The sequence below is a fragment of the Sus scrofa genome, chromosome 12 (genome assembly GCF_054392235.1).
Source record: "Sus scrofa isolate SSC_HxYL_T2T_F1_AM1 chromosome 12, Sscrofa_HxYL_maternal_Yorkshire_Landrace_v2.0, whole genome shotgun sequence".
NCBI classification, from domain to species: domain Eukaryota; kingdom Metazoa; phylum Chordata; class Mammalia; order Artiodactyla; family Suidae; genus Sus; species Sus scrofa.
Genome location: NC_139394.1, coordinates 60,710,600 through 60,736,898, shown reverse-complemented (window position 1 = coordinate 60,736,898; position 26,299 = coordinate 60,710,600). Strand labels below are relative to the sequence as shown.

General features: G+C 41.7%; 2 protein-coding genes across 20 annotated transcripts in view; one reads left to right on the top strand and one right to left on the bottom strand.

Annotated features, from left to right (window-relative positions):
* Positions 1 to 26,299, bottom strand: part of ADPRM (ADP-ribose/CDP-alcohol diphosphatase, manganese dependent) — a 192,443-nt gene that overhangs the window by 160,993 nt on the left and 5,151 nt on the right. For 2 of the 17 annotated variants that reach the window (XR_014821876.1, XM_021066275.2), the window contains exons 2-3: positions 23,925 to 24,366; positions 22,956 to 23,072 (exon numbers count right to left, since the gene is read on the bottom strand). Coding sequence is in view for 13 of the 17 variants with exons in the window: in XM_021066275.2 (XP_020921934.2) it covers positions 22,956 to 23,072; positions 23,925 to 24,366 (559 nt within the window). In the remaining 4 variants the exon portion in view is untranslated. Of the gene's footprint in view, positions 1 to 7,255; positions 7,621 to 8,435; positions 8,482 to 9,970; positions 11,132 to 11,588; positions 19,493 to 22,955; positions 23,073 to 23,836; positions 24,548 to 26,299 lie in introns of those variants that run through there. The other 15 variants (XM_084986190.1, XM_084986189.1, XM_084986195.1 and 12 more) reach the window with 15 other exon arrangements.
* TMEM220 (transmembrane protein 220) lies at positions 679 to 23,841 on the top strand. 3 transcript variants are annotated; one of them, XR_014821883.1, is made up of 7 exons: positions 679 to 785; positions 1,462 to 1,491; positions 5,386 to 5,446; positions 7,267 to 7,390; positions 8,659 to 8,718; positions 22,504 to 22,580; positions 23,173 to 23,841. XR_014821883.1 is itself a non-coding variant. In XM_003131997.6 (6 exons), exons 1-6 carry the CDS (start codon positions 693 to 695, stop codon positions 15,393 to 15,395), a joined length of 504 nt encoding a protein of 167 aa, XP_003132045.1. In that variant the 5' UTR covers positions 679 to 692; the 3' UTR covers positions 15,396 to 17,047. The 3 variants fall into 3 exon arrangements, 2 of the variants coding, with proteins under 2 accessions (XP_003132045.1, XP_020921938.1); XM_003131997.6 differs by lacking the exons at positions 22,504 to 22,580; positions 23,173 to 23,841 and adding an exon at positions 15,260 to 17,047; XM_021066279.2 differs by lacking the exons at positions 5,386 to 5,446; positions 7,267 to 7,390; positions 22,504 to 22,580; positions 23,173 to 23,841 and adding an exon at positions 15,260 to 17,047.

Sequence of the window (26,299 nt, the reverse complement as noted above, 5' to 3'; positions counted from 1 at the left end):
AATTCATAAGCAATACGTGTGGAGATTTGGCTGGTTTTGGTGGGGGGAAAGAACTGTAAATATGTAGAATATGTAAATACCTTGGATCATAAAAGCCCATTAAGATAAAACAGCCTGTCTCCAGAAAAGCAGTGAGCTGCGTGAGATGCTAATATAACCGTCCTCACTCTACGAAATTACCATAATGCTTACAGGGCTTTGAAAGTTTCTGAGCTTTGAAAAGAGATGCACAAACACTAACCAGAAAGCGCAACACACACACGCCTCTATTTTTCTGTTTCCTTCTTCCTCCCTCCCTCTCCTTTAATTTTTTTAAAAAAATATGAGTTAGGCAGCCTTAGTGAAAACTGGCATTGGAGTTGCACCTCTCTGGGTTCCAATAAGCCTTCCGGCGCCCACCGTCGAGCTGTGCGCGCTGGACGAGTCGCCCAGACGCCCTGGGACTCAGTCTCCGCGTCTGCGAAGTGTGCATGAGAATACCTACACCTCGCCACGTCTGCGGAGAAGAGAACCCGAGCCGGATCGGCGCTCCTTCCCTTCCCTCCCCCCGCGCGCGCGCCGGCCAGTGGCGCCCGGACGACCGAGGGCCTTCCGGGGAGGGGAGGGAAGGGAAGGGAAGGGCCGGGGTGGATCCGCCGCCCGCTCCGCCCGCCCGGTGCACCGGCGCCCCGCCCCGTCCTCGCTGCCGGATCATGGAGCCTGCGGCCGGGGGCTGGGCGCAGGGCCTGTGGCGCGCCTGCAACTGGCTGATGGGCGCCTTCTTCGCGCTGGCAGCCTTCGTGCAGGTCAGCGGCCCGGGCCAGGCGGCGGGAAAGGGGCGCCGGGCCCCCAGTTCCGCCTCCAGGTCCCGTGCGGTGTGGACCAACCCGCCGGCGGGGTCGCAGGGGCGGGCCATCTACGGGGAGGACGGGACTTAGGGTGATGCGTCGGGAACCCCCCCTCTGTCCCCAGCTGAGACACAGATTGTTCACGTGATCTTTTGCTCACACGCTGGAAGGCGCTGGTTTGGCGTGTGTCCCCTTGCAGGGACCTGAGCAGAAGCGGCCCCGGCACCCTTCTAGAAAGGCAGCCTTGGGGGCGGGGCTGAGCACTGCTGGGGGCCTAGGAGAAGAACAAACCCTTCATAGCTGATTGTCCTTTCAAGTCCGCTTTGCAGGCCCTTCGTGACAGCTTTCCTCATTCCTTAAAACACAAACACCCACTCTGCTTCGCTCGCCCTTTTCGGAGCCCTTGTTCAGTTCTTCACAAGAATGTGTGTGTGGCTGTGTGCTCAAGGCACGTGCTGGTAGAAGCCCCTTGCCCCCTCGTGATCTGCTGGACTGTGCCTATCTCCCGTTGGTATGCTGGGTGCCCACGGTAGCATCTGGCCTGTAATGAATGCCTGAAATGAGTAGCGAGCAGACCAGATACTGGAGTGGGCCGGGACTGCATGTCGCTAATGCTGATGTTTTGGCATTGCAGGTGAATGACCCAGACGCAGAACTGTGGGTGGTGAGTATGCCCGGCTAGCCCACATTTGAAAGAACGGTGTAAGGACACACAGTTGAGCTCACTGCCCTCCTCCCTGCTTTGTGTACTTAAAAACTTAGAAAGCCAATTCTTTTTCCTAAAAGGTTAGGAGGAGAAGGATCAGGTTGACAATGTAGGTATGTGAGAGAGAATTCAGAATGTTCCAGAGACACGGGGGCCTTTCAGCAGTATTTCCTTTGAATAAAATGGGCTGAGTACACTTTTCTGAAGACAGAGTAGACCTTCTCAAGGTCAAGTGAACCAATCCTCATGAATTTCTACCCAGAAACGCCAACAAATATTTGACCAGAAAATGGCAGGCTTAACGTTTGTGGTTCTGCTAACTCAGTGTTACAGTCATAAAAGGTAATTAAAGCCCATAAAACTTACAGTATACATTGAACCTATGCTCTGACTGAACCATTCAGAGGAGGGGGAGATCACTTCACACATTTTTTGAAATATCCGGATTTTGTTTCTTTCACTACAGAAACACAAGACTGTACGATATCACCAATGAGGCTGATTTTGGGCTTTGGGATAATGTTGCCTCCATACGGAGGAGCAACAAATGAAAGCACTTGGAATTACATATTTTATTTTGTATTATATGTGGATATAAATATGATATAACCACATTCTAATATTCTTACTGTCCAGATTCACATGCCCCTGCATCAAATCAAAGTGCCTCTTCCTCAGCACTCGGATCCACATCCTTAGTTCCAAGGGTTACTTCCCTGCAGACAGGTCTCACGTGTCCAGCTTAATGGTTAATGTTGAAATTCCAGACGACTGCTACATCTGTCCACCTATATATCACACTGGCTCCTCAATTACAAACGAGGTTCTGCCCAGTGTCTTTCCCTCTAGATCCCACTCTTCCTCCTGAGTCACCACGTCCTCACCAGCAGAATCATTCTGAGTCACCCTTGCTCAAAACCTGTCATGCCTAACATCTCTGTTCCTCACCACTGTCTTTGAGATCCCTTAAAAAAAACAAGAACAAAAACAAAGAACGAAGCAACTCAACAGAAACAGTGTGGGTCTAATTGCTTCTCTATATAGTGTCTGTACATTTTACCCTTCACTTCATACTCATATAACATAATATGAACAGTAATAAGCACCAGGCCCCCACAGACATCCTTCCTCACCCCTTGTTTAGCCTTCCATTCCCTCCCACGTGGACCCTTGAGGGTCCCTCCTAACTCTTTGATCTGCCTCTAATCTCTTCCATTGCTGTATGAGGATGTGGGTTGGATCCCTGGCCTCACTCACTAGGTCGGAAATCCCGTGTTGCCGTAAGCTGTGGTGTGGGTCACAGACACAGCTCAGATCCCAGGCTGCTGTGGCTCTGGTCGGCAGCTGTAGCTCTGATTTCACCCCTAGCCTGGGGACTTCCATTTGTGGTGGGTACAGCCCTAAAAAGCAAAAAAAAAAAAAAAAAAAAAATCTACCAACAAAAGGAAAAAGGACGAGACCATAAGTGGGTTCAACTGAGTCCATTAGTATTTACACTGTGCATTGTTTTTACTTGTATATGAAAAACACTTATTTTCAGTCTCTCTGCTCATAAAAAAAAATCCTCATCTCATTCAAGATTGAGAAAAGCACTTAAATAAGAATTAGCATGGCACCACTACCATGGGAAACCATTACTGGGTTTAAAAGCTGTGTTCATGTGTTTAAAATACATTAACATCAGATTTTAGACCTCAATCTATTAATCACAGATATCTGATATATTTGAATGCATATTAAAAAATCTCTGCCCAACATTTTTTTTCGTCTTTTTTTTTTTTTTTTTTTGCTATTTTTTGGGCCGCTCCTGCAGCATATGGAGGTTCCCAGGCTAGGGGTCCAATCGGAGCTGCAGCCCCCGGCCTACGCCAGAGCCACAGCAACTCGGGATCCGAGCCGCGTCTGCAACCTACACCACAGCTCACGGCAACGCCGGATCCTTAACCCACTGAGCAAGGGCAGGGACCAAACCCGCAACCTCACGGTTCCTAGTCGGATTCGTTAACCACTGCGCCATGATGGGAACTCCTCTGCCCAACATTTCTTAAGGCAAGCACAGTTAAATATTGTAGGATGTGTATGTGTTTAACTTCTGTCTGTCTCTCCCTCAGTAGCTAAGTCATGTAGTTTTCACTGGGGAAAGTAACCCCTTTCTGCTCTAAGTGTAGCCCTTGGAACAACAGCAGCAGCATCCTCTGGGTCACTAGAAAGCAGAATCCTGGGCCCTACCCCAGACCTCTGGAATCAGATCTGCATTTTTTCTTCTTCTTTTTTTTTAAAAGGCCGTACCTGCACTATATGGAAGTTCCCAGGCTAGGGGGCAAATCGGAGCTGCAGCTGCTGGCCGACACCACAGCCACAACAACACGGGTTCCAAGCCGCGTCTATGACCTACACCAGGTCACAGATCCTTAACCCACTGAGTGAGGCAAAGAATCAAACCCGAACCCTCATGGATACTCGTCAGGTTCTTAACTGGATGAGCCACAAAGAGAACTCTGGATCTGAAGTTCTCCAGGTAATGCATATACCTGTGAAGGTCGGGTCTAACCCTCAGCAGCATGACCGTCCTTGCAAATGTCTGCACTGGCTGAAATTCCAGTCCTCATCAGGGACAGAGAGGGAAGATGAACAGTCCACAATCCAGATGCTCTCTCTCCCCAGGGTCAAGACAGCAAACTCCTTAAATTCAGCTCTGACAACTTCCAAATAAACTAAAGGTTTCTAACTAAGCAACACAATCGATGTGGCTATGCAGCTACATTTCTGGGGGAGCCCCCTTGCCTCTACCACCCCCCACTTGCCTTCTGCCCACAACATGTAAGCAACAGGTTTTTCTAGACTCTTGCCTGCTTTGCTGTGAATGAGGCTTAAAAATAGGATCTGGCAGGGCCAGTCTTCCTAACTCCAAACCAACTTATCAGCAGTTTCCAAATGAAGAGCCTGATCTTAGTGGGCACATGTGATTCATACATTGTCGGTAACCTTTCTGTGGTCTCACTTGCAGAGGTGGACCATGGGGCTGGATGGGTCCTTGGGGTTAGACCCAGCAAGGCCATGTAGCTAATTATGGCTGCTCGTGCCCTACTTTTCAAAGGGCATTTTTTTGAAAAGTAGGAAAAGACCATTTAAGCATGGATGTTGTTTGGGAGAGATTAGGAGGTCACTGTGTCTTGAGCCCAAACTCTGCTCAATGCTAGAGCTTGGAAATGAATGTCTTTCCTGGAGCAGCTTACAGATTAGGAGGAAGGCAGACAGGATTATAACCTGACAGGAGTTCTCTTGTGGCACAGTGGGTTAAGGATCTGACATTGTCACTGCCTGCTCAGGTTGCTGCGGTGGTGCAGGTTCAATCTCTGGTCTGGGAACTTCCAAATGCTATGGGTGCACCAAAAAAAAAAACAAATATATATATATATATATATATATGTGTATATATATGTATATGTGTATATATGTATATATATATATGTATATGTGTATATATGTATATATATGTGTGTATATATGTATATATGTGTGTATATGTGTATATATATGTACATATGTATATATGTGTATATATATGTATATATGTACATATATGTGTGTATATATATGTATATATGTGTGTGTATATATATGTGTATATATATGTATATATATATGTGTATATATATGTGTGTATATATATATATATAGCTTGACAGCTTGACATAGTAAGTAAGTGCTATTAAAGCAGAGGTTATGGCTTCCTCAGCTGTTACTGAAAGCTAGAGGTAAATCCTAAAGCAAGGCAGCCACAGATGCCTCTGACCATTTCTTATACTGGGCATTCTTCTTAACCCACATAATTTCCTCTTTTACCAAAAGGTTGTGTATACGATTCCTGCCGGGCTGACCCTGCTGGTTGGACTTAACCCTCTTGTCACAGGTATGAACCTTCGGTTCTGAATGGAGATAGAGCAAATTTCCTTTTAACAGTAAGAGTCTATCTGCCCAACTCCCAAGAGAAAAATGGAGCTCTCAGGTCTTTCTTCTCATTTCTAATCATCAGAGGAGGCGAATTCTAAGCTAGATCATCCTCACCCATCTTCAGGAAAACCCACTGAGGACTTGCCATACCAAGACAGTCTTTCTCAATTTGGAACCCACGATCTCTTAGGCTGATGTGGAGCAAGAGTTATGCCATTTAGGAGAGAAAGGCTTCCTGGGTCATCGCATTGATTTCTTAAGCCACCAAGCTAATGGAAAATTGGCAACCATCAAACTGCCAACCCTGTGTCTCCACTCAGTGGTGAACAATGTCTACTATGTATTTATACAAATTCTTCTCCCCATATGACTATTAATCATTTTCAGATTTTGAATTCATCAACACCTATGTATCTAAACTGCTTCTTTTGTATAGAAACTGTCTATAAGGTCTGGGAAAAAAAATCTCAAGATTTGTTCACTGATAAGTGATGCTCTCCCTGACCTCCCCATGTAGGTCACAGTAACCCCACCAGGGTCTTGCATGCTTCCGTGCGTTTCCTCCTCCTAGGCTGTAAACCCCTTGAGAGAAGGATCCTGTCCAACTCAAGCCTAGCTTAGACATGGCCAGGAATATGATGGGCACCTAATGCTTGCTGAGTGAATGAAAGGCTGTAAAATAGAGGCTTTATCATGTACTTGTTCTGTAACCTTGGACTCCTTACATATACATCCCAGGTCAGGATACATAGAAAAAACTCACTTAAAATAGCTGGTTTGTGTGGCCCACAGGCCACCTACCTCAATGAGGGGCAAAAACATATCTGCTTCACCTTTTATGACCCTAAAAACTCAATAAACCTTCACTGGACAGTTTCATTCTATGAAAGAGTGTCCTATAACAAGAACAAAAAGATTACATGGCTTATCAACGTTCTCTTATTAATGAGGACTCACAGTCCTGCAGATTACTCTTCACTTTCTTTAAATTCAGCTTCTAGGGGTCTTGAAAGTTCTCAGGGCCTCAGAATAAAGCTAATGATGCCCATCTAGGTGTGGAGAAATCTTGTCCCTCGTGCTCAGGACCCTTGAGCTCTGTTTACACCTTCAAGGTGTATCCGTTAGGGCTCCATTTAGCCGCAAGCAAGGAAAAAACCCAACTCCAATGGCCTGCAAGCTAATTAGGATCCTGTACTGAAAAGGCCCCGGGGTGGTGCTGGCTTCAGGCACCTGTGGTGTCGCAGAACAAAAACGTCCCTGCAATCTTAGTTCCACGTCTACTGCACTTCAGTCCTGGGATCCACGTGGTAGCCCTCCTGCTCAAAGTTCACGTCTTTGCCCCACGGGTGCAACAGAGTCTAGAAGCCACTTCCCTGACGGCTCCACAAAAGCTGGGGATGGAGTTGTTGGCCCTGACTCGGCACCTCTTCATCCCGAGACAAAGGATGGTCACCGAGGGGACGGAATACAATGGTTGAGCTCTCGAAGGTCCAGTCGTCTGGGACACATGGACAGGGAATGTGTGAAGGGTGGATCCCAGAAACAGTAAGGGTCATTGTCATAGGAAGGGAAGATGCCGGGCAACCAAAATAATAAATGTCCACTTAAGTTTATAAATATTGCTTTAACCTCTATGATGTCCCTCAAGTCAAAAGAAAACCCCTCAGCCTTTTCTAAACGCTTTCCCTGAAGGCAGGTTATGGCAAAGCCAGCACGAAGAGACCATTTTGCTCTGGGATGTGATTCCATGATTAACAGCCCCAGTGTGTCTGTTTTTAGGTAGCTTTATTTGGAAGAGTGTCTGTACAATACACATCCTCTTTTGCATCGTGTGGGCTGCCGGCTTGGCATACAACCTCTTGCTTCATACAAAACAGAACATCTTCCACGAGGAAGAAGGCAGGTGAGCAGCGATTTTCACACTATGGAAGCAGTGGGGAAGAACTGAGAGTTCTCTTCCTTTATCTGTGATGCTGAGGAGGATTCAATTCCCCCAACACCATGAGGAGCAGGGAAGAGGTCATCTCCTTTAGAGGCTGAAGAAGCTGAGGAAATGGAGCCAGGATTCAAACGCAGCTCTGCCTGCCATGGTCCACGGCCACTGCATGCTGCATTACAGGTGGCCCCCTTGTCCTGAGCGAGGAGAGCAGATAGTAATAGGCCCGTTTAATGAGTTGAGCTCTGCCAGCCTTTGGAGTCAGCCTTGGTCCAAGCCCAAATCTTATCTACAAGTGTGGTCAGCCTGGCCCTTGTATGTCGCATGTCCTCTCCTCCCTTTGTCACCACGGTTGGCGCTTGACTTGTCACCTCTTCCTTTGCTCCCACCCTTGACCCCCTGGCCCGAGAGTCCCCTTCCTTTCCTTTCCATCCCACTGCTGACATCTGCCGACAGCACGGTTTAGAGACCTGGAGGTTAAGCACCACCACCACTGTGGTGCGAGATGCTGCTTCGTTACAGGCCCCAGTCCTCGGGGAAACTAGGTCAGTGAGCTGACGACGGGAACACAGATCAAATGGTCTGAATCACCTCCACCAACGTGAAACCCACGAGGTGTGGTGAAATCAAAGTGGGGCTTCCAGGGGTACTTAGGCAACTATGATTATTTTCTACTCTTATGTGAAAGGTATGTCCTTTTAATACGTATTTCTGGAAGCATATACCCACCACAAAATCATTAGACAGACTGCACATAATTCCTCTCCACGAACACGTGACCCAATCCCCTGCAATGTACTTAAATTACTGATGTCAGCTCAACCTGCCTAACACTGACCCCTTTAAAACAATGTAAAAAGACTGCCTGATCAAATCTGGGACTGTCTTCTTGGCTGAAGTATTCCTCCTCATGACATGAAATAAGTGACTTTTCTCTGTTTTGGGGTTTTTTTTTTGTTTTGTTGTTTTTTTCATTCACCTTTAAGTTGGGAAACAGTCATGAAATTCATACCTGCCCCATAAGGTGAAATTTATTTTCATATAGGGCTTTAAAATACCTGAAAAAAAAAAAGGAATTTATGAATCACAGCCAGACTTGAAAATATTCTGTACATGCTATATATCTTGAAGGAAGTCATCTGACAATCAGCAGAATCAACTGTCAGGGAGAAAATGGAATGATTTGCATTTCACTTGCAGCCACTTCAAAATATGAAATCTGTGCTATTTTATAGGGAGCTGTTTGGTCTGGTGATTATCACAGCATGGATGAGCCTGTGTCACAGTTCATCAGAGTAAGTTTTCAACTCATCAATTAAAATCAGATGTGTTCAAGGTTGGTCAGATCAAGTAGGCCAGTGAGAATCTTGAGACAGATGTAAAGAGGAATCTTCCGAAAGAAATGTTTTCTTTTCCTAATGAAAGCTAACAATAGTTTTTTTTAGTGTTTCACGGTCATTCATACTTTTACGGATACGAGTTTCCCGTGTGGCCGAGGGTAACCATTGGGAGTGGCCAGTATAAAGGGTGTTTTCCAGGGAGAAGAAAAGTAATTTCAAAAGGAAGCTTGGAGGAGTTCCCGTTGTGGCTCAGTGGTAATGAACCTGACTAGTATCCATGAGGATGCGGGATATGGCCTCGCTCAGTGGGTTAAGGATCCGGTGTTGCCGTGAGCTGTGTAGGTCACAGACATGGCTCAGATCTGGCATTGCTGTGGCTGTGGTGTAGGCCGGCAGCTGCAGCTCCAATTCGACCTCTAGCCTGGGAACTTCCATATGCTGTGAGTAGGGCCCTAAAAAGGGAAAAGAAAAAAAAAAAAGGAAGCTTGGAGATTTAGGGAAGAGTGAATAGCAAACAAAACGTAAAACTGTGGGTACATATAAGTGAATATTAACTTTATAAACAAAACTAGGTTTAAACATATAAAAATAAAAATGTATGACATCTATAGCATATACACTGGAAGGAGACAAATAGAACAGAAGTGCTCGAATGTCCTTGAATTGTCTGGGAAGAGTAAAATTACCAATTTATAGTCGACTTTAATAAGTCAAGGCATAAAAAAAAAAAAGAAAGGCTATTGGAACATCAAAAAAATAAAATATAATAAAATAAAATATTCATTGAAAAAAATTTTAATTTCATAATAGTTATTTTTCATAAAACATACTTTTAAAATATTTTATATAATAAAGGAAAGTATCTAAGAAAAAAAATAAGTCAGGGCCTTATGTAGTAATCCTTAGGGTAACCATTAAAAGAAAAGAAAACGAAAGGAGTACAAAAGGCAGGAAAAGAAAAGAGAAAAAACACAGGACAGATAGGGAAAACAGGAAGCAGATGTTTAGCGAATAAACTCAAATATAAGAGAAATTACATTAAATACAAGCATCCCAAATATTCCAATAAAGATTAAAAGGTTTTCAAAATGGATAAAAAGATTAAAAACCCAATTTAATAATGCTTACAAGAGGGAACCCTTAAGTGTACAGAAACAGAAAGACTAGAAGTGGACTATAACGTCAGCATTAGAGGAAAGGAGGACTCTTTTTAGTAATTAAAAAAAAACCTTGTTTCAATTTTTATTTTGAAATAGTCAAGCATATACAAAAGCAGAGAGACAAATACAATGAACTCAGATATACTCGTTACCCAGCTGCAGTAATTGTCATTATAGATCCCATCTCGCTTTATCGTCACTGTCCTCTCACACTTAGATCATGCTGAAATAAATCCCAGACATCATATTGTTTTATACTTAAATATTTCAGTATGTATCTCCAAAAGATAAGCACGTAAAACATAACCACTCTACCACTATCACACACAAAAAACAAAAGAACAGTAATTCTTCAGTATTATGAGTCTTTCAGCCAGTGTTCACATTTCCACAGTTGTATTATAAATGCTTGTTCCTCTGTGCTCTGTATTTCCGATAAATCGGTGATCTAGAGGCTTGGCCAGATCCTGGTCCTCTTCTTCTTTTTCTTCTTCTCATCATCATCACCACTAAGCAAGACCACTTCATGTGGTGTTATGTACTTCCATCATACTGTACATAATATCTAGCTGTTTCTCCGTAACGTTAATATAAAATCTTTGATGACTGCTGCCTAAATCCGTTAATTCATTTGAGGTGCAAAATGGCAACACTCTAAATTATACCACTTGTTGATTATTGTCTGGAAAACTTCTATAAAGTCAAACTTCTATTTATCAATTCTTTGACTATTCTGAGATACAGTCCATAAGAGGAAAAAGTTGATTCTCTATATTAATTTACCAGTTTTCAGAATAATGAGTTTTTCTCGCCTGGACATCTCCCAAAAGTGACTACTGTGTTTGGCTGATTTGTGGTTTTAATATTACCATTATAAAGTCATGGATTTCAACACAGGTAATGTTTTTCAATCCGTGGCAATTATTATCTTTATTGATGTGTTAACTGTCCCATCTTTGACCAGTGGCACTGATTTAGACTGGCTCTGGAATTCTGTTTGACATGACCCTAGTAAGCTTTGATTGTTTTCCTGCTTTCTGGTATGACAAACTGTTCCAAGCTAAGATTTGGAATCAACCTGGAATCGACTGTTTCTTCCAAAAAGCCCTCATTACTTTCAGTAGGTAATGATCCTTAGAGGTCAATATTCGGGGCACAGTTGGTGCTCACTGCTACTGGGTTGGGTTGGTTCTTTTTGGTAGAGAATACTAGGAAATCCACATATATGTGCATACACGTGTGTGGGAGGAACAAACATATATGCATATATGTTACATATATGAAGATATACATTTAAAGATAAAACATATAGGTATATTTATATATATATATATATTTACTTTATGAGTTCATATTGATCCTAGCAATTCAAATTCAAGAACACAAGTTTTCATTTAACCTTGTCAGCAATCTTAAATCCGTATTTCCTTTGAATCATGTCAAAAAAATCTCTAGCCTCAATGACTTCAACATAACTCATTTGACTCATCCCACAATATAAACACAATCTCAGAATAAGAATATGATTACTAAAAACAGGTGTTTTGTTTGTGTTGCTGCTGCTAAGGAACATCTCTCCAAGGGGGAGACACTCAGGTTACTTGGAATACTCAGTCTGTGTGCTAATCCCACTAGGTGAATACGCAGTTAAGCTCATTTATTTCATTTTATTTTCGATTTCTAGGGGTACTTTATTAAAAATAGATTAATTTTGTTTTATAATTATGTAAAATATCCACATGGTTCCAAAGTCAAATCTACAAGACAAGGGACATTCAAAGAACTCCAGCTTCTCTATCCCCTAAACATCCTCCCTTTCTCTGTAGCTGAACCTTTTTTCACTTTTATGGTTTATCCTTCCATGGTTTCTTAGTGGAGCAAATACGTGCACTTATTGGTACTCCTGCTTGTCTGAGATAAGCAGTAGTACATTATACACAACTGTATTCTTGATTTTCCCCTTACTACTTCCTGGAGATCATTCTGTGGTAATATAAAGACTTTCCTTATTCTGCTGATGGGTCCACAGTTCATCCCTCCAGCCCTCCGCCATTCAGATTATATTCAATCTTTTGGTGTTAAAAATAATGCCAACAGAGTGTACTGCCAAAATGTTGAATTTTTTACCAATCAGATAGTTGAGAAATGGGTAGTTTTCATTTGTATTTCTCTTAATAGGAGCAAAGGTGAGCATATTTTCATATGATTAAGCCATTTGCATTTCTTTTTCTGTAGATGTTGGTTCATCTCTAAGAGATACAGTTTAAACAATTTCTAAGGTTGTTGGTCTTCTCCATTTTTAGAAGCTCTTTACAAACTAGGGCTAGTACCTTTGCAATATAATCTAACAATTTTTTTTGGCAGTTTCTTACTGTCCTTTTACTTTGCTTATGGAAAGCATACTTTGCCATGAAAAAAAAATTTTTTTTTTAATGTAACCAAATTTATCAATCCTTTTCCTTACTGCTTCTGGATCTAGGGTCATAGTTAGAAAAATTTTCCTTCCTAACAGGCTGTAAGTAACTTACCTTTGTTTTTCCCTAATATGTGTATGGTTTCAGTTTTACATTTAAATCTTTGAACTGTTTAGAATTTATCCTAATGTAAAGGTACAAAGGATGGATCCAATATTATCTTTTTCCCTTTTGGCTATCTAGTGATCTCAACACCACTTACTAAAAGTATATATAACTAATAACATAACCTCAAAATAGATAAAATAAAAATTGACAGAACTTAAAACTGAAAAAATCTATAATCACCTTGTGAGACTTTAATACTGTTTTTTCAGTCGCTAATAGAACACGATTAAAAAATCAATAAATATATAGAAGACCTGAGGTACACGATAAGAAACTTGACTCAATGGGCCTATACAGAACACCAGCACCAAGAATAGCAGAATTCACATTCTTTTCAAGTACATATTGAATAATCACACAAAAGACTTTATGTTGAGTCCTGAAGTCTCAAAAAATTTCAAAGAACTGAAATCCTATGGAGCATGTTCTTTGACCACAGTGCAATTAAGCTAGAAATCATTAACAAAAATAATAATTAGATAATCACCATACATTCGGAAATTAGGAAATACATCTCCAGATAACATTTGGAAGAAATCACAATGAAAACTAGAAAATGTTTTGAACTGAATAAGAATGCTACATATTAAAATTTGTGGAATGTGGCTAAAAAGCATGCTCAGAGGGAAATTTATAGCCTTAAATATATATATTAAAAAAGAAAAAGAAAGGCTGAAAATCAATAAGCTAAGCTTCCAAGAAGTTAGGAATTCTTCAGTTGAAGAAGTTAGGAAAGGAACAGTAAATTAAGCCCAAAGAAACAAGAAGACAATAAACCTAAAAGCAGAAACCAATGAAATGAAAAATCAACATTAAAAAATAAAGGATTAAGAAGGCCAAATATTCATTCTCTGAAATGATTAATAACACTGATAAACCCTGGCAAGACTAAAAAGGGAAAATAATTAGAGTGAGAGCGAGGAAGGGGAGGCATAAATAACAATAACAGGAATGACGAGGAGAAAGTTACTACATATGTGATAGACATTTAAAAAATCCTAAGAGGATATTATGAACAAATTTTTGCCAATAAATTTTAAAATGTAGATGAAATGGACAAATTCCTTGAAAGAGATAATTTATCAGAACTGACACAAAAAGAAATACTCAAAATGGTCCCATAATTATTAAAGAAACTGAGTACATAATATAAATTTTTCTTAAAAGAAAACTCTAGACAGATGCCATAACTGCAGAATTCTACCTAACATTTAAGGGCGATACAACGCCAACCTCCAACACACTCTTCCAGAGAACAGAAAGAGGAGAAACACTTTCCAGTGCATTTTATGAGGGCAGAATAACCTGGATACCAAAACTGGACTAGAACATCACCGGAAAAGAAAGGAAAGAAAGAAATCACACAGAAATCTCACTCATGAGCACAAATGGGAAAACCCTAAACTGCTCTTAGCAAATCAAGTCCTGTGATATATGACCCAAGCACCAAGGCGGATTTATTCTAGGAAAACAGTTAAACATACGAAAACCAACTAATGTTTTTCACCACAATAACAGAATAAAAGAAGAAATAACCTGTTTTCTCAATCTATGTTGATAAAATTCAACATCCATTCAGGATAAAAGCTCACAGAAAACAGATCTAGAAAGGAACTCACTCTGATAAAGGGAGGGTGTGTGCACCAAAGCACTCAGGGGTGAGCTGAAAGCTTCCCCTTCAGATCAGAAAGGAGACATGGCCTCTGGTGCCACGGCTACTCAACACTGTTCTAGCTCTTGTCCCAGCTAATACTAGGGCAAGAAACAGAAATAAAAGGCTCAGGGATTGGAAAGGAAAACTTGAATTTTCCTTATTCCTGGATGATGTAATTGCATATGTAGAACATAAAAAAAGAATTTAAAAAGTGATTCAAATCAGTGATTTTAGCATAATTGCTGGATACTAGGTCAATATACTGAAATGAGCTGTATTTTTCTCAGCAAGTAACAGAAAATGATAAAAAAAAAAGTTACTATTTATAACATCAAAAAACCAACTCCCCAGGAATAAATCTAACAGAGATATGCAAAATCTCTACATGCAAAATGATAAAAATAAAACATGGGAGAAATTAAAGAAGACCTAAGTATTAAAATAAAGACACCTAAATAATTATCCTATGGTAGTGTAAGATAAATCCATATTGGCAAAGGATAAACAAACGAAACGAAAAAGAATCTAGAAACAGATCCGTATTTATATTGCAGACCCTTGACTCAGGACAACGGAGCACTCCAGGGTGGCAAAGCAAGGCAGCCTTTTCAATAAACAGCACTAGATCGATGGAATACCCACATGGAGAAAAGTGCAACAACCCATATACCTTACAACTTTCACAGAAATCAACTGTAGGGGGATTACAGATCTAATGTGAAAAGCAAAACAGTAAAACTTTTAGGGAAGAAAACTTAGTATTTTGAAAACCTTGAAGAGGAAAAGTTTTCTTTAAAAGGACACAAAGATCTTTAGGAGAAGGTCCATCTTAATATGGCTTAATCAATGACTTCAGTTCCTGCAAAGACATCATTAAGTAAAGCAGGAAAAGCCACGTGCAACACACATTAAAAAGCCAAGAATTTGCAGTAAGAACATAGAGAGAACTACAAGAAAGAATATTTCAATTTTAAAAAGAAAAAGAAAAAAGATTGTACAAAAATGGAATGATCTATTTTACCAAATTCGATCTTATTTGTTACCAAGGAAATTCATAATTTCATTGGATTTTTATTCATAACGTTTGCATGTCTTGACAGGAATCCAGCTGGTGGAAGAATTCGCTTGGCCATTGCTATCGCAGTTGCTCTTTTCCCATTTATCTCATGGGTCTACATATACGTCAACAAGGAGATGCGGTCCTCCTGGCCAGCTCACTGCAAGACAGTCATTTAAATGACACGAAGAATCCTGTTCTTAAAATGAGGGTTTGCAATTTTCTTATAAACACGGTTGTAATAAGCCAGTTTCTTAGGGGTTTATTTGAGGTGATTTCAATTAATACTAGAGATGATTGAAAAAGAAAAATCCTAAGAACTTTTTAAGGCTGCCTACAACACAGGACTGGATGGGTCTAGGAAGAGACATGTGTCTGACATTCTGGGGTGTCATAGTGTAGTAGAAAAGGCAGAACAAATGTTAAGAAACAGAATGCTGACTTAGCTTTATCACTGTCCATGTGACTCTGGCAAATACATAAACCTCTTGTGGGTAATTCCTTATAAAACAGGATTAATACCAGACCTCCGACTTCTACAGCTGCAAGGATGAAACTAGATGAGAGCACTCTGAAAATACGAGGTGCTGCACGGAATAACCCAGAGGGAAGCAGGGGTATAGAAGGATACAAACAGGCGTTCAAAAGAGGACTGTACATTATAGGGCACTGGTACAGTGCCGTGAATTAAATGAGGACTCCAGGCGAACCAAGTGAACAAGCATGTCTTGGAAAGAAACCCAAGTTAGCCAGAAAAAAGGAATCTGGGACTAAGAAAGAAAGAAATAGGGAATATGAAGTACATGATAAATGAAAAATAAGACTAAAATCTATACGCCTATTTTTTTAATGAAAGCCAGAAATTACTCTGGCAAGACGACCATCTTCGTGGCTACACTGTGGAGTGAACCAGAAAACGTGTGTGTTTGGAACACTTGTTAGAAGTCTGTTTGGAACAACTTGCCTGTGTGCATCCACTTCAACTGCAAATTTTATATCTGAACACAGACCAAGTGTTGCCAATGAAAATCTAGTGACCAAGTAAATGGATGATAAGTTTAAAATACACACCAGATTTTGAAGACTTGGTATAAAAAGAAGGTAAACAATTTTTGTATTGATTACATGTAGAAATAATGTTAGATGTATTGGGGTACATAAAATATATTATTAAAATGAATTTTACAGCTTCTATTTACTTTTCTAAATGCGACTGCTAAAATATTTCAAATTACTAACATGGCTCAAGTTATAGCCCTGTTGTGCGGTGCTGTTTTAGAGCATATGGATGGCAACTCTTTTACACATGCCAGCATCCAACTCCACAGTCGATACCATTTCATGAGATTTAGGAAATATTTGACTCAAAAAAGTATTAGTGCCAAACATATATCAAGAAAGTGAAAATCAGTCTGGGAGCTTGTCTCTTCATTTTTTATTGCCTTTAATACGACATTAAATAGTCTATAAATATTTGTTAAACGAGGTATGCATGTTCTTTGTTTTAAACAGTAGCCACGGAAGAATCAGAAATTCTCTATCAAGATTTCGATGAGGGTAAAGGGAAAAAAAATCCAGTTGATGTTAAAGTGAAATGTATTTTAGGGGTCAATGAAGTACATATAAAGGATTTCAGTGTTCTGGTGTATATCAACCTTGCACGTTTATGGTTTTCATTCCTCCTTTGGTGTAACTATCAGTCAGACATAAAGAAACAGACTTACTTGCAAATTCTGCAGAAGGGCCTACCCATTCTCCAATTAATGTTTGACTCTGTGCTTAAAAGCCTCTAATGTTCTAATTAAAAATAAAAAATAATGTTCAAGATAAACTTTCATCATGTCTGCATCTCCCACATCACTCTACGAATTCTCCGACGATACAGTTCCTTTTGTATCTCCATAACCACACAGAAGGCACTAACTTGAAGAGAGTATTACTGAAATTGCTTTTAAACTTTACTTTTCAGTTGAATGTAAGTATTATTCCTAAGTTTAATGGTTCTATCTTGAGTCAAACCCTGTCTTCCCACCCCTACAATCTTTTCTCTTCCCAGTCACTCTCCTGCCTCAGCCTCTCAGTATCCACTGCCTGCACGACACATAATTTCATCACATACTCCCTGGCTCAGAAACCAAGGGTTCCTCACTGCCTGACAAGTTATGCTCTAACTCTGGGCTCGTCCTTCAGGACTCTGCACCACGTAGCCCTAGCCTGTCCTTTTCCTGCTTTATTTCTTGCCACCACCAGCACCACTTTGGTGAATCCTCATAGCAATGCTGGTAACTCCCAAACGCAGCATATCCCATGGTGCTTTGCTATTCTGTCTACTTGAAACGCACCTCCACGCCTCTTTAGACCACTTTGCTTCCTTCTTCAGGGCATCCCTCTCCCCTCCAAACAAAACCAGATTCCGCCTCCATGTTCCCACAGTTCTCTCTTCCCACATTTGTGTCCAGGGTTGTGGATCTCTCTTAACTCATGGAAAGGCAGTGAACACAGGGAGGGGATTACAGTCATCTCTGCAGTAGATGCCCAATCCTACTCCCTGGAGCCTATGACTGTGACCTCACAGCACAAAACGGACTGCCCACATGTGCTGAAGGATCTTGAGATGGGGAGATGATCCTGGCTTATCTGGATGGGCCCTCCGTGTAATCACACGTATTAACAGGAAGGCAGGGAAATACGGCTTCCTAGACAGAAGAAGAGAAAGGGATGTGGCAGCGAAGCAGCAAGAGATTAGACAATGCTCCCTTGCTGGCTGTGCAGATGGAGGAAGGCGCATGAGCCAAGGAGTACAAGAGATGCAGCTCTAGAAGCTGGAAGAGACAAAGAGACAGTCTCCCCTGGCGCCTGCTGAGAAGGCATGGCCCCACAACACCTGATCTCAGCCCGGCGCAAACGACCGCAGACTTCTGCGCTCCAAAACTGCAGGAGAACACACATACGTCCTTTAAGCCACCAAGGTGTGGTAATATGTTACAGCAGCCAGTGGAAACTAACAAACCTCTTACCCCCAAAGTGCCTCGGCACTCAGCAGGCACACTTATGTCAACTAGTATTGGTTTTTTGTCTTCCTGATTTTTAGGCCCTGAATCACACTTTTTTCTTTCTTTTCTTTTTTTTCTTTTTTTTTTTTTTAACCACCTAAACAGTCCCCATTTGCCATCGGGTGTTTCTGCAAATAAGCCTTCAAATATATGACAACTCAACAAGACATGTTCCATTTGTCTATAAAGGGGGTCAAGGCTAAACTTGTTCACCTAGTCCAGGGCACACAGCACCCGCTGGGGGCCCAGACGGGAAGCTGGCCGGCATACAGCTGCAGCGGCACTGGGTCCTGCTTTGGCTGGAATGCTAAGAGGTCAGCATGGGAGACCACACGTTCACCTGTGTGAATGCGGGCGCCATTCATTCACATGTGAAGTAACTAGTGATTTTTTTTTTTTTTTTTTTTTTACAAAACAAGAATTTAAATTTGTAAAAATAAAAATACGATGGGTGCTCTGAGCAAAAAATGTCCAAAGCTCATTCACACAGCTGGGTAAACAGAAACAGTTTACCTGAGCTTATTTTATGGATTTTTTATTATAAATTTTATGTTACATAGCTAATGTAGTGAATGAATACATTCTTCTTATAAAAAGTAAAAAAAAAAAAAGAAAAGAAAAGAAAAAAAAAAGTCTTAGGTAAGGCCAAATAGAGTCTGTTTCAAGGGACTATTATCTCCCACCTCAGTTTGCTACTTTCATTCATTTTCTTTCCAATTTCAGCACGGGATATATTATCCAAAAATGACATTTCAGAGTATCTTCTGAGCTAACACACACTGAAGCCGGTTACTGCTATTTGTTGCAAACAGGATACTAAACAATGAGACTGAGTATCGGGGGGCGGGGGCATAACAAAACCACAAAGCTACGGCACTACCTTTCTATAAAAGTAAACAAAACACAATCGGACTAACGAGGGAAGGCATTTTCCTTCTTGTAATTCATAATTCTGTCCGGGACTCTGCCCTCCCCTCTCAGCACCATTCTGTCAGGATAGACATGGACTGTGCCAAAAGCCTGGCTGCTGGGAGCCGTTTCGATAACCCCTTCCAGGTTGACGTGGTGAACACCAAACGGATCCTCAGAGTAGCCACCATCATGAGTGTGGCCGGCGAAGAAACACACCACACACTTGTGAGACCAAATGACGGCCAGGGCGTCTCTGTAATTCCAGGCCAGGCACACACTGTTCAAGGCCTCGGGGAAAATGGGAAGATGGCCTGTTAGTTAAAGAGAAGAAGAGTTAAGAGCCAATTAAGAAGTACCTTTCACCAAAAAAAAAAAAAAAAAAAAAAAAAAAAAAAAAAGGCTAAAACCTCTCGTACTCAGGACAAGAAAACCTATCTTGCTACTCATTATGGACGGAGACCAGAGAGAATCCGCACACACGAGAAACGAGATGATCTCCAGCCGTGTCTCTGGAGCACAGAGAAGGGAGAGGAGAGGCCACTGTACAGGTGGAAACCCTGAGATCTACTGCCGGCAGGGTCTCGAGATGTCCCAACACCCGGGAAGACGGAGGGCGGCCCAGGCGGGGGTCTGCCACGGCAGCCGGAGAGCAGGCCGATGCTGCTGGGACCCAGTCTCGAGGATTTCCCCACGTGAACGCGCGTTGCACGCAGAGAGAACTCCTTCTAAATAAAACAGTTTAGGGATGGGGCAATGGGGTTTATGTTATTTATGTAAACACTCAATGTATTTTTTCTTTTGTCTTTTGGGGGCCGCACTCACAGCATATGGAGGTTCCTAGGCTAGGGGTCGAATCGGAGCTGTAGCTTCCAGCCTGCGCCACAGCCACAATGACGTGAGATCTGAGCTGCATCTGCAACCTATACCACAGCTCACGGCAATGCTGGATCCTTAACCCACTGAGCGAGGCCAGGGATCGAACCTGCAACCTCATGGATACTAGTCGGGTTCACTAACCTCTGAGCCACAACGGGAACTCCCCAGTGTTTTTTTAAAGAACTGACATGCCATGAGATCAGGATGGCCACAGACATTTTACAGGTGGGAAAACTAAGGTCAAGCAGGGGACATTCACACTAGGTTCCACAGGAGATACTGGAAGTAGAGCCAGGAGAACTTCAAATTCCTGGTGCCAAGACTCGTATGAGGGCATATCATACACCAGGCCATGGTTTTACTCTGAAGTGGAGGTACGCTAGCTCACTGGTCTTTGCTTCTCCCCACTAAATCACTTTCCTTTTTCTTCTGTTATTGTTTGATTTTATTCTGAATATTTTTATTCTGCTTAATTTCTATTAGTTTACAATACAAGCAAAATAGAGGCAATAACATGTGCATGCAGAAACACGCGCACACACACACAAACACACTGACAACCACTCTTCAGGTTGTGACAAAGGCCGCAAGTCCAAGGAGACTGTGTGGGGTTCCAGACCTAGATGCCGTGCTGGATTCATCCACCAAGTCCCTGTAGCATCTGATGCATTCAGTTGCTCCCTTCTCCTTGAAATGTAACCAGAACACCGCTGTCCCCCTCCATTTTCCCCAACCTCCATGGCTTCGGATTCTCACTCTTCTGTGCTGCTTCCTCACTCTGCGGTGTCCTACCAGGAGGGCCCAGAGGCTTGGCCTTGGGCTTCACTGCTCTACCTACACCTACTGGTTTGGTGAGCTCTTAGTACTTTATGTAGTTTTAAGAATCATCCGTATTCTTTCAACTTACACATTTATACATCCAGCCCAAAATTCCACTCTGAATTCCAGACTCATATGTCCATACTGCTTACTCAACATCTCTGCTGATGTGTAACAGGCACCTCAATCTGACAGGCATCTGAAACTTAATATTTTCAAACCTGAATTCTTTACCCCAAACCCCTCCTACTGCAGTGTTCCATATCTCAGTTAAATAGCAATTCTGTCCTTCCAAGTGCATGGCCAAAACGTGAGTAGGCCAAATACCTCTGAGTAGCCAAAATGAAAGGGAAAAAGCAAACAGAAACAAAAGAAAATGTCCATGAGCCACTTCAAACATTTCCAAAGAACATCCAAGGCACTCAGCTGTGGAAGCTTTGTTCACCCAGTTTCTGAGCTGAGAACAAAACGGAATCTACAGAAGAGGTGCTGATGCAGACAGGTACATGGACAGAAGTGAAAAGATGGGAAAAGCATGCAGAGACAAGGAAAGGGGACTCCAGACTCAGCAGCTGTATGATTTGAGCTACGTAGTTTAATCTCCTTGGGTTCAGTTCTCTGATCTTTAAAACTAAAAGGTTTGACTATATGATCTCTAGGTCCCTTTAAGCTCCAGTATTCTCTCAAGTAACAGGTCATCCTGGCAGTGAAAACCAAAAAGCAGAGACAAGACAAGAAGTATTGCATTTTTGAGACCATTTATTATAGAGCCAAACAGTGTCAGGTCATGCCTACAACCCCTGAAGGCACCTTTTGTTTTCTAAGCCTTGAATGACATTTGATGTTCCAGAAACATCCCAACTCCATCTCATGTTTTTACCCATCGGTGAAAGATTAGTAAGTAAAAACTAGATATAGTTTTATAAAAAAATATAACTTTCTATTATCAACTATCTAAACAGTCTGTCCTTTTCAGAGAGTTTCCATGTTCACCATTTCACCTGATGCAAGAATGAGAAAATCGCAGGGGTTTTTGTGCGTTTTTCGTTTTTTTTTTTTTTCCCGCTTTTTAGGGCCACACCTGCAGCATGTGGAAGTTTCCAGGCTAGGGGTCGAACTGGAGCTATAGCTGCCGGCCACAGCCACAACAACATGGGATTCCAGCCATATCTGCAACCTACACTGGCTCATGGCAACGCCGGATCCTTAACCCACTGAGCGAGGGCAGGGATCAAACCCACATCCTCATGGACACTAGCTGAGCCATAAAGGGTACTTCCGAAAACTGCAGTTTGTCATTCAGCATTTGTCCAGGCTCTCACAGCTCACAGAAACAAAAGCCAGGATGGCACCCTGTCCCTGGACCCTCAGTCCAATCTTCCCATCCATCAGGTCACATCAATTTTAAACATGAGAGCTAATGTCGGCCCCCAAACCAAGTACACCAGCCATACTGCAAATCCGAATTCTGCTCTTCGTGTACGTGTGTGGGTGACATGCACACATCTATATCTGGGTGGATTTTAAGAACCTCCAGATTCCTATAACCTCTGATGGTAGTATGTCTGCGAAACATGATTCTAACAAAAACAAATTTTATTTCCTTGCAATAACATGGTGGACACAGTTACAGACCTGCCAGATGAGCCTCCTGTGACACCAGCTCTGCTTTCACCTGGGCAGCAGAGGCCACTGCACCCACAGGTAGGTCTCCTGAGGGTGGGATGTGGTCTGGGGCCTGGACTATATATATACGTTTCATATATATACATGTATATATTACTATATACATACTTCTACAGAAATTGATCCCATTCGGGGAAATTCTACTCTGAAACCTCAAAGGCCAACTCACAGGCTCCAATACATGGCAAGATGTTTTTGTTATTTTTACAATTCTTTCCTGACTCAGGCTTAAATGTTCATTTTATATTCAGATTGTTTCTCAATGAAAAATTTTAAACTTAGCTTTCATTTTATAAAAAGGGACATCCGATATTAAAGACTGTTTGTATGCTTTAAAACCTAATTAAACCCACGGTCTGAAATGTTCATGGAATCAAATCATTAAATACTTACTCACAATCACCACCTTTTCTTGGTTTTTGTCAGAGAATGTAAGAACTTCATTCAACCAGTTCAGCTGTTCTTGGCTGAATCCTCCATTAAACTGGACAAACTGGGGCTCAGAAAGTCCTGAAATGAATTCAGCAATTTAGACCCATCAAATGTCAATTCTTCCCTCACGTGGGCGTTCAAACTTAGCTAATGTGGGGACCCTTGTACTTTTCTTTAGGAACATCTGGCAGCAGATTGACCTAAAATAGGAAACTGCGAGCACCTAGAGCAACGTCACACGGCATCTTCCTCCTAATCCCGACGTGTCTCTGCTCCCTCCCTCCCTCCCTCCCCAATGAAAATAAAACCGACGGTTGAACCATGGCTACTGAGCCACTCCAAAACCACCTTCTACCCCAGCGCCCTTCTGGGTTCTTCAGTAACAGTGTCTTACTCTGCTTTGCACCTTCATGTTTGTTTTTCTGCCTTGAACACTGCCCCACCTGCTCTTCCCAAGGGATGACTCCTTCCTGTCATTTAAGTTTCAGCTGAAATGCTTTTCTCCTCAAAGAGCCGATTTCTGGCCACGTGGCTAAAATGGTAGCCCTGGTTCTCTTCTACAAGATGGTACTGTATCTTCTTGGTGGCATGTATCACTATCATTTATTATCTGTCCTGCCCACTTTCTTCTCGTTTCTTCCACCCCATCCGTAAAGGAAAAGGGTGGTATTGTCAGTATTGCCTACAGCCCTGAACAGCTGCCCTGGAAGGAGTGCCCGGCCCAGGTGAGGTGCTCAGATTATCTGTTCCATAAATGAACCTTGAACCAGCTGCCACCAATCCATGTGCCATAATGCTTGTGAGCAATCCTGACCCTGAACAACAGGACAATATACTTTTACCTTCATCGTCCATCTTCCTGCTGAATAAAAGGTAGCTGGAGAATTTAAAGACAATGCATTAGACTCTCAGCTCAAAGGAATAATTCACCTTGAGGACTATTCAATTCCGCATTTGGGTTGTGCTCCTTCAGCATCTTCAGACACTGCTGGTATTTTGGAGAAGACTGATCCACGCCCAGGACACTCATGTCATAAGCATCGAGTAAAATGAACCGGAATTTGGGGAATGGTACAAAATGGTAAGCGTAATAATTCTCTGAAGGCACGGTCTCAGGATGATGAGCTATCTGGTCTTGCAGGAACTTGCTGTTCAGTTTGGAGTGTGTTAAGTAGTCTCTGCTGAAGTTGTAGAACTCATGATTCCCCCATGTGTGGTGAACTGGGACTTTCAGCGTTTGGAACGTGGTCATGACACGTTCTAGCGCCTTTTCCGACGCTCGGTACTGCGCATTATATCCGTCAATGACGTCTCCAAGCTGAAGGACACAACAGGGTGTGCTGCTTTCTTTATTCCAGTGTTCAATAGCCCCCTGTAAGTGAAGAAGACTGTGTCTGTAGTATCTCCGTCTGTTTCCTTGGAAATTATAGCCATCTTCTAAATCAGCATATTGAATATCGGCTATAACTCCAAAGGAGAAGAGAAGTTCTGAACTCTCACTTAGGGGTCCAGGTTCGGGCTTATCATCCATAACCTCCAAATAGCTTTACTTTCTAAATAAAGTAAATAAAGTAAAAAAAAAAAAAAGAAAAAGAAAAGATCACTAAGTTATAAACAGCTTAATTTTCTAACTGGACTGAAGAAAATGGTAAAATGAATATTAAATGTAAGAGTTAATCCACTAGGTTGCTTGGTACAAAGAAATGCGTTAAATCACTAAATGGGCTTTAGGGTCTGATGGTCTTAGGTCCAAACTACCAAGTCCTCAAAATGCTTCAGTTTCCTTATCTGTAAATAGATGATACCCTCTGTTCTGCAGAAGAGCAACAGTTTTCAAAAGGGTATTATCTATTAATGAACAGCATTCTAATTCTAGTGAAGTCAAATTCAAATCTGATGTAATTTATAATTTTTAACAAATATACAGTAATCCCACACACACTTTCTTCCATAAACATCAAAATAATTCTATCAAAAGTTCGGGGGTGGGGGAGTTGTACATGACATTCATTTACTGTACTTTATATGTTAGTTCCCAGGGTGGGAATATTGTGTCTGACTAAATCTTTTCCCTTTGCTGATAGGTAGGTCACCTGAAATAATTTTCTCATATTTCTCATATTTGAGAGGAGTGATTTTAAACAGATATGAGAGGAATAATTTTAAACAAAAAAGTCCAGCACAAAAACACAAAAACCATGACACTGATGTGACTATTTTTATTTCTGTGAGTAGTGGTTCCTGGTTCTTGAATAGTTGGATTCAAATCTGACCTGTTTTTAAAAACCTGAATATAGACTCCCTTTCTCTATAATCCAAACAGGAAGTGCATCATCATTTTTCTTACACAGGATCTCTGCCCTGTCTCAGCAGCCAACAAGTGCAAGGACTTGAAAAAGCTATTATTTTATTAGATTGTTTACAATTTAAATTTATAAATTTTGGAGTTCCCGTCGTGGCGCAGTGGTTAACGAATCCGACTAGGAACCATGAGGTTGCGGGTTCGGTCCCTGCCCTTGCTCAGTGGGTTAACGACCCGGCGTTGCTGTGAGCTGTGGTGTAGGTTGCAGACGCGGCTCGGATCCCGCGTTGCTGTGGCTCTGGCGTAGGCCGGTGGCTACAGCTCCGATTCAACCCCTAGCCTGGGAACCTCCATATGCCGCGGGAGCGGCCCAAGAAATAGCAACAACAACAACAAAAAGACAAAAGAAAAAAAAAATTTATAAATTTTGTAACATCTTAAAAGAGCCAAGAACACTAAGGATTGAAATAAAAATCAAAAGCCAAGGTCCTAAATCACCAACTATTCTTGTTATAAGGGCACAGTGATGGTCCTGTGGTATCTAGATTTTTTTATATTACTCAGTGAATTTATTACATTTATAGTTGTACAATGATCATCACAACCCAGCTTTATAGCATTTCCATCCCAAACTGTGGTATCTAGATTTACTAAAACCTAGTTATTTCTAAAATTTCATGTGTAACTTCTAAAATTACTTCCAGACTCCTAGTCTCCAGTCATTTGCTGAATATTCCTACTAAGGTCTTTTTCACCCTCTACAGACGCATGAAACCCTCTCAGAGGTAGAGGTAACGTCACCATCAGCAATGAGGGCCGGATTTCAATTCGACACTTTTGAGAATTAGGGGCCTCTTTTCATTCTAAAACCACTGTTGCTAATGACATACTTTCTATATGATCTGCCCAATTATAAGCTTAATTTCTTCCTTAATGTGGTTGAGTATAATTAGCCCTAAAACAGCATCAGAAAAACAGATGGAAATCCTGAAAAATGGCTTGG

Excerpts from the sequence above, each read along its gene's own strand:
- TMEM220 (XM_003131997.6), top strand. The coding sequence starts at position 693 with ATGGAGCCTGCGGCCGGGGGCTGGGCGCAGGGCCTGTGGCGCGCCTGC. Across the intron at positions 7,391-8,658 it reads TTCCACGAGGAAGAAGGCAG|GGAGCTGTTTGGTCTGGTGA; the intron begins GTGAGCAGCGAT and ends GCTATTTTATAG. Across the intron at positions 8,719-15,259 it reads CTGTGTCACAGTTCATCAGA|GAATCCAGCTGGTGGAAGAA; the intron begins GTAAGTTTTCAA and ends ATGTCTTGACAG.